At 42.6% G+C, this 12,694-nt stretch overlaps 1 protein-coding gene across 1 annotated transcript in view; it reads left to right on the forward strand.

The window, feature by feature from the left end:
• The first annotated feature begins 346 nt into the window (after positions 1-346).
• Positions 347-12,694, forward strand: part of SHROOM3 (shroom family member 3) — a 258,394-nt gene continuing 246,046 nt past the window's right edge. The window contains exon 1 of the mRNA XM_050945100.1: positions 347-635. Within this exon, the coding sequence (XP_050801057.1) occupies positions 447-635 (189 nt within the window). The 5' untranslated portion in view covers positions 347-446. The remainder of the gene's footprint in view (positions 636-12,694) is intronic.

The following is a 12,694-nucleotide window of genomic DNA, read 5'->3' on the forward strand; positions in this document are numbered from 1 at the left end:
TAAATCACACACAGAAAGGAAGAAAAGACTGATAATCAATCACAAATGAAGCATTCGTTCGGATTTTGGCAATTTACTGGCCAGTGGTTATAAACCTACATAGTTTTTTTCTTTTGTCCAATTTACGTAAAACACACAGGTTTGAAATAGGGCAGGAAGAATAATTTTCAGAAAGGTATCCTGCCAAGGAATACTTGGGATGGCAAAGACCCAGTTCTGAAATGCCGGCAAGGACTCAGTGAGTTCTGAAGGAAAAGCAACATGCTGAAATGCTGGCATGAAGACTTTTCAACACAGGACCCTGGACTTCAACTCAGAAGAGAAACTTGCTGTGTCAGAAGCCTCTCCCCAAACAGCCCAGGGTTTCACATGCTTAAGGATGACTCGTAGTGGACTTGGGGGCAGTTCAACTTGTCCTTCCGTGATTGCTTCAGTGGGATTTGTTGATGAATGAGTATGTGATGATAAAGATGAGGATGCTAGACAATACTGCCACTGGCTTAGCCTCTTCAGAATCCAGCATAACCTATAAAGAAAGATACATTTATCTGGAGGTGTTGCTTCAAGGAGGAGCTCCATGGGGATTCACTCTGAAAGGCGGACTGGAGCATGGGGAACCATTAATCATCTCCAAGGTACTTTTGTTTGTTTTAAATCAGGATGCAAATAAGTTAGCAGAAATGCCTGGTTTCCAGGGCAATAGTTGTAAAATATTGCCTCCTACATGGTGGAATTGTTCCTGAGTTTGGACTCATCCTGGCAAGTGCTGAGCACCTCTGGCTTCTATTGAAATCCCTAAGTGTCCAGGACATCCTTTTGTTAATTGTAATGCCTGAAGTCTAAGGGTATTGTTAAGCTATCAAAGTAACTTTCCTGTCCAAAAGACAGAAACTATTGCTTTCAGAAAGAGGTTCTATTCATTTCATCATAGTTTCTTTTTAAATGCAAGTGGGTGAATCTTCCTTTTGTGTGCTGCACCAGCCATCTTGTACCATGAAATCATGGTGCATCTGAGCATGTTCAGTGAGCCCTTACCTGCTTTGGTCAATTGACTAGGGAGAAAACATTTTAGGTCACATGATATTGTTTCAGCTAATCAGAACTGAAGGGGAAAAAATAGAAAAGTGTAGTAAATAGTTCTGGGTATGTATGTGTATATAAATATAGATATGCATACACATGTCTGACTATCAACACACACACACAGAAAGTATACATATACATAGCAATTTTAAAAAATCCACCCCAGCATTCTCCTATTTACTAAATACCTATGAAATTTGGTACTTCTGGAATTAAATTACTATTGTTCAGGAATGCAATATTAACCTACAGGTAACTGATAGCATAGATGGCAAATATATTTAGGGTAACATTTTCAGAAGCAATCAGGTTCCATTTTCAAAAGGGACTTGAGCACTTAGGAGCCTAAATCCAATTGAAAGTCAATACAGTTTGGCTCATAAGAGCCAGATTTTTAAAGTATTTAGGCACCTAAAGATTTAGATGGGTGTCTCATGAGATATTCAAAAGTAAAAATCCCCTTAGGAACCTATCTGAATCTTTATGTGCCTAATTACCTTTAAAAATCTGTCCCTGAGGGCCTAAGTCCTATTCACTCTCAATGAGAGAGACTCACAAGTGCCTAAGTCACTTTTGAAAATGGGACTTAAATGCTTTAGAAAAATGTACCTTTTGTGGTTCTCAAATCTCTGCTAAGCTATTGGCAATAGCATGTATATGTGTATATACATAATGTAAAAAATGGACCTTTTGGGTGTGTGAGTTTGTATGCATCTGTATAATTACTTAATCTAATTTCTTTATATAGGATGGGACTTGTGGGCTCTAGAAACTCAGAGGATCAAAACCAATGGCAGCTAAAAGAAAACTCTGGTACTCTGGATCTATTCCATTTAGGCCTGATCCTGCAGCCTTCACTCACATGAGTGATCCTTACTCAGATGAGTCACTCCATTGAAATCAATGAGTTCCCATCAATTCATTTCCCCTCTAGTCACATGAGCAAGGATTGTGGGATTGGGACTTTCACATAAACGTTCCCAACTTGAACTGGTTCTTAGCTTTAAATGAACATTTCCCCCCTTTCCTGTAGAGCAATCATTAAATAGAGACAACTTGGGACAGACACATAAAGCAAAACATCACATCACTGAGTCAATACGTTATATTTCACTTTTTGCACATTAGGGACTAATATTGCAGTGTCATATTTTCAGCTTTGTGCATGAGAATGTTTTTATTGTTGTGGTGAAAGCAGGTTTTGCTTTTAATCCTGAAATATCTTCCCACAACATACAAAGTTCAATAACGTTTCTTAAATGAGACAGAGATGGCTCTTGCTGTGAAGCATTAATGAGTCTGTGGGATTTGGTTTCCTCAGCAACCGGCCCCCTGAATGTCAAACATGCCTGGAGTGTGCATGAGGCCACTGGCAGCTGTATGACTTGTGCCTTCCTTCCCTAAAACAACACTCCAAAAATTTGTATTTTGTTTTTTTAACTTGTAGGTACAGCCTCGCTTGCGCTGTCACTAATTTTTGTGCATCTGTTCATGCACAGTGGCATAAATGCTAGTTTGCCAGCTTCCATATGAGTTTTACTCTCTGGAAATTGTGCCAAGCATGGGTTTGGTTTTGTTTGCTTCCAGTTTCAGCTGAAAACTAATCTGGTTATATAGATGAATACATTATAGCTATGTAACATATCTATGTTCATAATTCACTCTGAACAGCAGATAGTGAATTCATGTTAGTTACCTAGAAAGCTTTTTGATTGAGATAATACATAATTCTTTATTCTTTGACCGATCAAGATTATACTGTAGAGCTATTGGGAACTGTTGGGAATAATAAATGAAAACATTGTCTAGGTCAAATCTTGACTACCTGACTTACTCACTGAAGTCCCATTTGGAATGAATGGGACCACTCATGTAAGTATGGTGACAAGATGAGCAGAACTTAGTCTAACAGCAGTATTGCTGATCTGTAAAAACTAGAGAAAAGTGGAGCCTGGATGCAGGTTAAGAATTTAAATGAGTGGTAATTCATAGTTAAGGCCTGATTCTCATTTACACTGTGTGGCCTGTTTACACTGCTCTGGCAAGTAAGGTACATTTACACCCACATTGAAGTCCCTTAACATTGCCAGAGTGGTGCAAAGTGTAAATGAGAACCAATGACCATGTAACCTGAAGTCTCTGAAAGTTTGCAGCATGATTTTACCATCTATTATTATATGTCCTGTTATCTCCATGTGTCTCCACAATTAAAAAAAGGTCATGGAATATTTGATAGTTGGCAAGTCCGCTCACATGTGATACTTGTCTCTATTTCTCATGTCTCTCTATTCCATGCAGTCTATTTTTTGCCAGTCTCCTGCTGCAGGTTTTAGCAGGTCATTCTGATAGCTTTCTATGCTGCTTCTGTTGTGCTTTTCCATGTTATCCTTGATCTACCTTGTTGCCTGTTGCTCGGGAGGGGTTTCAGTCCAATGCCTGTCTTGTTATGGTATTGGATCTTTCCTCTATGTGTGTCCTAGCCATCTCCAATTTTGTTCTATAATTTCCTGTCCTATTGGTTTCTCTTTTGTCCTCCTGCAGAGTTCTTTATTTGTGATTTTTTTCTGGCCATCTAATATTGTGGATTTGTCCAAGGCAGCTGTTTATGAAAACTTGAAGTTTAGAAAGCAAGATCTTAATGAGTCTCCAGGTGTCAGCACCATATAGTAAGACTGGCTTTGCAATGGTGTTAAATATTCAAAGTTTAGTTTAGAGGGCAAGATTTCTGTTTCTCCCAATTTGGCTTTAGAGTCACAACGACTCACTCTCAGTTTATGTCTTGTGTTCCTAAAGGTTCATGGTTCAGGACTTCCCCATCCCCGGTGTATTCTGTTTTTCTTTTATTAACATCTCCTTTTCCTGACACATCAGGGATGGCCATGGCTGGAGATGGGACATTGGATGGGGAGGGCCAGGACTCTGAGGTAGCACCAAGCATTATTTCTCTCAGGTGCTTGGCTGGCTGGTTCTTGCTCACATATTGAGGGTCCTAACTGATTGCCATAGGTGAGGTGGTCAGGAAGGAATTTTTCCTCCAGATCAGATTGGCAGTGACCTTGGGGGCTTTTCACCTTCCTCTGCAGGATGTGGGTGTGGGTCACTTGCCAGGATTATCTGATTATGTCTCAGTTAATCATTTCCTGCCATTTTGGAGGCCTCGGGCACTAGTACACCTTGATCTTTCCTATTCTCTGCCTGTGGCACATAGTAGTCTTGTCTCCTGTGGGCTGTAATACCTTGGTCTTATTTTGCTTGCTGGGTTTAGTGTGGGGTGTTGGTGGCCTGTGATATACAAGAAGACAGACTAGATGATCTGATGGTCCCTTGTGCCCTTAAACTCTGTGACTCTATAACTGGTTTTCAGGTCTTTGTTCTATCTGTTGTACTTACAGAGCTGCCAAAAGAAGTGAAACATTGGAACCCTTCCGTGTCAGTCCCAGAAAGTGTTATTGGTGTTTCTGTTGTGTGTTGATTCTCCTGGTTTGTGTTTTCTTGGTGTTGATATTCAACCCTACTAATTATGTATTGGCCTGGAAATCATTTGTTTTGGTTTGCGTATCTATGTGGGTATAGGATAGTAAGTTGATATCTGCAAAGTCAAAGTCCTCTAACTTCTGTGTGAAAGCCTATTGTACGCCCCTTTGTTATTCTATAGTCTCTCTCATTACTCAATCTACTACCAGTTAAACAATCATGGATGACATAAGACATGTTCTATTTGTAGTCATCAGTAACTCATAATTGTTTTGGTCCTGTAAGTATCACTCAGTTGGTGATCTCACCTAAGAGAGCCTTTGAAACTGTGACTGAGGGGAAGGTAGATTGGTGAGTTTAAGAAAGGTCCAGAAGTATAAGTACAAACTCTCTGCCTCTCAGTACTGCACACAATGGAAAGGCAGTTCTTTACACTGGCATGGTGTGTGCCAAGCATTGGCCCAAAGGCAATGGGAATTTTCAATGTGCAAGGAATTTAGGATCAGGTCCAAATCTTTTAAGAGAAAACATTGAGACTAAGACCCCATCCCCCAAACCCCTCCACATGTCCTACAGACACAGGAAAATACTTTAACTAAACACCTAGGCCTAGATCCTCAAAGCTGTTTAGGCTCTAACTTCCACTGAGATCAATATCTTTGAAGAGCTGGGCCTTTGAAACTAACTCAGTCAGTTAGTGGGCATCCATCTGCAACCCAGTAATTTGTAGACAGGTGTTGGGTATCTTTTAATTAGGGCTGTTGATTAATCGCAGTTAACTAAAAAAAATTAATTGCAAATAAAAAATGAATTGTGATTAATCGCCCGTCATTGGCTTGGACGCATGTCCTCTGGAGCATGAAGGGACATTTTAGCGTATCTGGCACATAAATATCATGTGACACTGGCTACAACAGTGCTATGCAAACACCTGTTCTCGCTTTCAGGTGACATCGCAAACAAAAAGTCAGCATCCTTATCTCCTGCAAATGTAAACAAACTTATTTGTCTGCGTGATTGGCTGAACAAGTAGGACTGAGTGGACTTGTAGGCTCTAAAGTTTTACATTGTTTTATTTTTGAATGCAGTTATTTTTTGTACATATTTCTACATTTGTAAGTTCAGCTTTCATGATAAAGAGACTGCATTACAGTATTTGTAATTGGGGAATTGAAAAATACTATTCCTTTTGGTTTTTTACAGTGAAAATATTTATAATAAAAAATAAATTTTAAGTGAGTACCATACATTTTGTATTCTGTGTTGTAATTAAAATAATATATTTTAAAATGTAGAAAACATCGAAAATATTACAATAAATTGTATTCTATTATTGTTTATCAGAGCAATTAATTGCATGATTAATCACAATTACTTTTAATTGCGCGATTAATTGTGATTTTTTTAATCACTTGACAGCCCAAATAAATATTGAATTATTGTTCTCCACTTGATGCCCTTACTGTTCTATCTTTCTGCTTCCTCACACAAGACTCCATTTCTGTAGACTTGCTGTGTTACACACGGCACCAAAATATATTACTGTGTAACCATCACGGCCTATGCTATGCAGGACGTCAAACTAGATGATCATGACAGTCCCTTCACTGGCGTAAAGTCTATTAATCTAGGACTCAATGTCTCACTCACTGGTGCGTACTGAAAGATAGGGAAAAAATTTAAAAGATCTATCTCCAATAACATGGAGGAAAGTTATTCTGTGGTTGGGCATAAAAATGAAATAAACCCAAACAAATGGTAGAAGAAAGAGAAAACACAAACGTTTACAGAGTAAAAGTATAATCAATGTCCTGGTATCTCTAGCTCTCATGCCAAGGACAATATGTCCATCTTAGAATCATAGAACCATAGGGTTAAAAGGGACCAGAAGGGTCATCTCGTCTAACCCTCTGCCAAGATGAAGGATTCTTGAATGTGCCAACTTCAGCCCCTTTAATAGGAGAAGTGAATCCTTCTCTTTAGCAAATCAAGACCTACAGAAAGGTTAACAAACAGTTTTAAAATAATGTTTTGCAGAGAGTCACGAGAGTTTAAAAATAAAATGCCAGGCTTAGCAAAGAATCTTTGCCTCTCGGTGCCTGAGACCATTTAATTTTGCCTAGAAGCCATCTGGATGTCAGAGTGGGAAAGACTGATAGACTCCTGGAACTGACCTAATGAGAGAATGCTGACTCTGTGAGTCCTTTGATCAAAATGTTACAGAATTTGGAGCCGGATCAAAGGCGAAGACTTGGAAGAGTCTGTCAGCTGGCCAGCTGAGGTCCAGAATGTCCTTTCGGGTTTGGGTCTGTCGAGGCTGATAGAACGATTCTCATTATGTGCCGCTAAATGCACTATGAGTTCACTCAAGTGCAGACAGAGAGGCTTCTTAAATGAAAGTGTTAGAAGCAGCATAGGCACAGGATCCTCATGGCTAAGGGCCCAATCTAGTTTCCATTAAAGTCCATGGAGACATCTATCAGCTTCAACAGGAGTTGGATCAGGCCCTTAATATGGACTACAGCTCTTGCTAGTATTCAAGATTGTTTCCCATGCTCTCTTCCAGGCTATCCCTATTATTATTAAACTTTTATTGCTTCCTACAACCCTGCTGGGAGGTAAACCTCGGGGTTTGTCTCGTGTTTCTGGCACAAAGACCCTGTCGGTGACCTTTGCTTTTGAGCTAAGGGAATGGATGAGCTACCGCACAGCATGTGAAAAATGTTCCCATATAACTACTAGCCAAGAAAGAACGTCTCAGATGCCTTAATCCCTAGCAAGAGAACCAGCCCTCTTGTTAATTACATGAACGCTGAGTTTAAAACAAATGGGCATTTCAGAGGCCTACATCACCGTACGTTTCTAAAGGTCTGTGTGTACCAAGGAGATGGCAGAAAGAGATCACGTATGGCTCTAGGATGCACCAAACGACGTTATTAAATTACATTCCGTTAAAAATTCCTGCAGCAAGCCAAGGGGAAATGAATAAGGCTGTTCCCCATGCCCAGCTTGACTGTCTTTGCCACATAGAAATATTCAGGTGCTTTTACTCTTGCAATATTGATCTCACAGCCAGAGTGGGACTAAGAAAGTAGTGTGGATCTGGATTGGGTTTAATGTATTGGTTTGGTCTGGAGACCAAGTCAGGGCAAATCAAGTTCACATTCAACACAGTGAGATCTTCTTTGCTCTTCTCGTGAGATTTTTTAGCCCCAAATGGCAGAATCAAGAACCACCGATTGAGTGAGATTTCCACCACGAGCAAGTCTCATGCGACTTTCAGTCCTCTTGCAACTGCTTTATTAACAGGATTTGAAATATGACCCAGAAAATAGGAACAGGCACCAAAGCAGTATTTGGAAGCTGGGGTCATAATGGAGGATTTGAATTCAAACCACCCTCATGCCCTAATACAGCAAGGTTTGTACTGGAGGTACTGATTTTGGCTGCTTTTTATTTATAATCCTTTTACACTATAGCAAATATTTTTAAACTCTATTTAAACAGACAGGGTCCTAATAATAATCTTTTGTGATGTAATTTTATGCCAGAAAACAGATTTGAGTAATGAACAAGGATAAGTAGCAAGGAATCCTTGCCAGTGGTGAATAGTATACATTTTCCTTGAGATTTACATTGGATTATGAGGCTTGAGACCTTGCAAAGTTCACTCCGTTTAGAAAGTTCAGCATGAAGTTTGGCTTGCTGTAGAGAGACTTTTTTCTCTCCCCACCAAGCTCTTTTGCCCCTTCACCTCAAGAGAGTTTTAATGTCTTTGAATAGCTGGGAAGAAACGGTGAATAGATTCAAATACGGAGGTTGATTGACAGAATCATTCTCAAAACCCACACAAACAAGAAATATTAACTGCTTCGGGGGGCATGTCAAGACCACTCTTCTACTTCAAAACCCTTCACATACAGTTTTGATTTACAAAGCTGCTCTTTATCTCAAAAACAACACAAAAGGGAGACTAAGTCTCATTGGTTTCTCAACCTTACTCCAAAGCTTTGGCTGTTGTCCCAATGCTAGCCAAGAAGAATATTATGCCTTGTTTAGAGGACTAGTCTTTGGAAAGAAGCTGCATTGAAATTATCCATCTTTCAAATGAATTAACGCACATATAGATTTTCCCATCTTTCTGTATATTAACTTTTAACAGGGGAAAACATGTTAGTGTATGTCTAGATCTGCAGATGCTTGAAACCTTTACCAATGCAGAAAACTTTAACCACTTAGTCAGCAAATTGATTCTCTCATCAGCTGATTTAGATTAAATATATGGCAGAATGAGCGTAAAACAGAGTAGGAGACATACAATTCTCCCCCCAAGGAGTTTAGTCACAAATTTAATTAATGCTTTATTTTTTCAATGAGCATCATCAGCATGGAAGCATGTTCTCTGGAATGGTGGCCAACGCATGAAGGGGCATATGAATGTTTAGCATATCTAGCACATGAAGACCTTGCAATGCTGGCTACAAAAGTGTAATGCAAACACCTGGTCTCCTTTTCTGGTGCCATTGTAAACAAAAAGCAGGCAGCATTATCTCCTGTAAATGTAAACAAACTTGTTTGCCTTAGCGAGTGGCTGAACAAGACGTAGGACTGAGTGGACTTGTAGGCTCTAAAGTTTTACATTGTTTTGTTTTTAAGTTCAGTTATGTAACAAAAAGAAATCTATATTTGTAAGCTGCACTTACATGACAAAGAAAATGCACTACAGTGCTTGTATGACGGGGTGGGCAAACTTTTGGGCCCGAAAGCCACATCTGGGTATGGAAATTGTATGGCTTGCCATGAATGCTCACAAAATTGGGAGTTGGGGTGCAGGAGGGAATGATGGCTCTGGCTGGGAGGTCAGATATTAGAAGTTCATGGTGCGGGAGGGGGCTCCAGGCTGGGGCATGGGGATGGGGTGCGGGCAGGGGAGTGAGGGCTCTGGGATGCAGGAGGGTGGGACAGAGGGGTTCGGAGGGCTGAGGCGGGGGGGTTGGGGCATGGGAGAGGGTCAAGGGTACAGGCTCTGGGGGACATTTACCTCAAGCAGCTCCCGGAAGCAGCAATATGTCTCCCCTCTGGTTCCTATGTGGAGGTGCAGCCAGGTGGCTCTGCTCAGTGCCCCATCTGCAGGCACTGCCCCTGCAGCTCCCATTGGCCACATTTGCTGGCCAATGGGAGCTGCAGGGACAGCGCTTGTGGCGGGGACAGCGTGCAGAGCCCCCAGGCTGTCCCTACACATAGGAGCTGGAGGGGGGACGTGCTGCTGTTTCCAGGAGCTGTGTGGAGCAAGCCCCCAACCCTTCTCTCCAGGAGGAGCTTGAGGGCCAGATTAAAATATCTGAAGGGCCAGATGCGGCCGCCCTGGGCCGTAGTTTGCCCACCCCTGTTGTATGAGGTGAATTGAAAAATACTATTTCTTTTGTTTGCATTTTTAACATACATGTGCGTAACTTCATGTTTTTTAGTAACCCTAGAGTTTTCAGTGAGACTATTCATGTGTAATTGTGTCATGTGAGTGTACCAGTGTTGCAGGGCTGGGCCCACATTTGTCTGGTTTTTAAAGTGGATAATATGTACCTTGCTTTTGTGTCATTTTTTTTAATATAGTCATAATATGACAGCAATATAAAGCTTCAGTCGTGCAAAGGCCTGTGCAAATGCTTAGCTTTATGCGTTGTGGGTAGCCTCATTTGTCATGACTGGGGTTTGGGTGGTCAGACTTAGTAGTCGGAGTCAGGGGCGTGCACAAGGAGGTGCAAGCAGGCACAGGCCACCCCAATAATCAGCAGGGGCACAGAATTCCTCTGGTCCTGGGCTTGCGGCAGGGAGGGAGAGCGAGCTTCTCTGGCCCCAGAGCTAGAGGAGTTCTGTGCCCATGCCACAGCCACAGGGCCGAAGAAGCTCTCTGAGGTCCAGAAACCAGAGGAGCTCTGTGACCCCACCGCAGCCAAATACTTGTGGATGAAATTCCTGTGCACGCCCGGTCGGAGTAGGAGCTAAGTTAAGTCAAAAGGCAGAGGCAGAGACCAAGGGCAGGGATTAAGAACAAGGCAGGACGGCCAGAACCAGAGCAGGTCAGGAAGGCAGGAACCGGGGATGAGTCAGGAAGGCAGAAGTCAGACAAGAAGGCAGGCTGCAATGTAGCAGCCTGCCAGGAATACACTCATTTGCATGGACAACTTCCTGTGTCTCTTTCTGGCTTAAGTAGTGTACCAGGTTCCTCCAGCTAGGTCCAATGCTCCGTACCTTTAGCAGAGCGTAAGGCCCTAGGGCTCCCAGTTCTCCAGTCACTAGTACAGTGGTTCCCAAACTAGGGGCACTGCTTCTTCAGGGAAAACCCCTGGCGGTCTTGGACGGTTTGTTTACCTGCCGCGTCCACAGGTTCGGCCAATCACAGCTCTCAGTGGCCGCGGTTTGCCGCTTTTGGCCAATGGGAGCTGCAGGAAGCGGCGTGGGCTGAGGGACGTGCTGGCCGCCACTTCCCGCAGCCCTCATTGGCCTGGAGCGGCGAACTGCAACCAGTGGGAGCTGCGATCAACCCAACCTGTGGATGTGGAAGATAAACAAACCGGCCCGGCTTGCCAGGGGCTTACTTTGAACAAGCCGCGCCCCTAGTTTGGGAGCCACTGCACTAGTATACCTGTTGATGGTGATATGGAGGCAGCAGCGGCCCGCAGGCCTGGGTTCAGGACCCGCAGATCCTCACTTCATTGACTTCAATGGGACTAGTCACAGTGTGTAAAGTTAATCATAGGTATAAAACTTTGCAGGACTGAAGTATTGTAAGTAAACATCCAGGGACCTGCTTTGGACTGGCCCGTGGTATAAGGAAGGCAACAGAGAATATACAATATTGCCTGGCTGGAGAGTTTCTATTGTTCCTTCATATAGTCTTCATTTTACTCATTGGAAAAGGGAGTAATCCTATTGATTGTGTAGCTAGGCTCTTAAATGTGTTGTATTTCATGCAGTGATTTCAGTCCAGATTCAAGTGGATGGGTGTCCCCATAAATTAAAAAATGTGGCTAATTGGTACTCTTCCTTGCACTCTCAGCAAAGAGGCCAAGAACAGATTGGGCACAGAGAAGGAATCACCCTTCTTCCCCCAGAGGGGTTTTCTTCAGGTCTGTGCTGAAGCATATAGGCGAGACACAGAGGGAAAATGTGCTTCTTCTGTTGATGAGCAGAGGACCACATTTTGCAGGGTGATCCACCTGGCACCTTTCACCAGCACTAAATCCACACACAGCTTAAAAATAGAATAAAATATGCTAGTAGGCTTCACAACATTCCTGTATGACAGGGCATGCCCTAGCCCTAAGGACCAGAAATTCCCCAGATCACTAGAAAATGAGAATGAGATAGACATTTACTTACAGGACAGAGGGAAAATAATTTTGGTGCAGCACAGAGAGAGTCCCCACTGCGCTTTTCCCTCATTCTGAGGGATCTGAGTGGGGCCTTACTAGCAATTTCTGATGCCAGCTCTGGGAACAGGATTTCCTACCTTCTCTCAAAGGAACAGAACTGCTTAGCCAAAAGGCCTCTATTGTCAGCCACCTCCATTACGCTGCCAATCCCCCCATTCCATAAAAAGACTCTGTTTGCTTCCACTATGCTGAATTAGCACTTGCGGACACAGTGCTTCATAGATTCATAGATTCATAGATTCTAGGGTCAGAAGGGACCAATGTGATCATCTAGTTCGACCCCCTGCACAAAACAGGCCACAGAACCCTACCCATCCAGTTCTATTACAAACCCCTAACCTATGCCTGAGTTATTGAAGTCTTCAGATTGTGGTTTGAAGACCTCAAGCTGCAGAGAATCCACCAGCAAGTGACCCATGCCCCACGCTGCAAGGGAAGGCAAAAAACCTCCAGGGCCTCTGCCAATCTGCCCTGGAGGAAAATTCCCTCCCGACCCCAAATATGGCGATCAGCTAAACCCTGAGCATGTGGGCAAGACTCACCAGCCAGCACTCAGAAAAGAATTCTCTGCAGTAACTCAGATCCCATCCCATCCAACATCCCATCACCAACCACTGGCATACTTATCTGGCGATAATCAAAGATCAATTGCCAAAATTAGGCTCTCCCATCATACCATCCCTTCCATAAACTTATCAAGCTTA

Source organism: Gopherus flavomarginatus, chromosome 3 (assembly GCF_025201925.1).
Source record: "Gopherus flavomarginatus isolate rGopFla2 chromosome 3, rGopFla2.mat.asm, whole genome shotgun sequence".
Classification (NCBI taxonomy): Eukaryota; Metazoa; Chordata; order Testudines; family Testudinidae; genus Gopherus; species Gopherus flavomarginatus.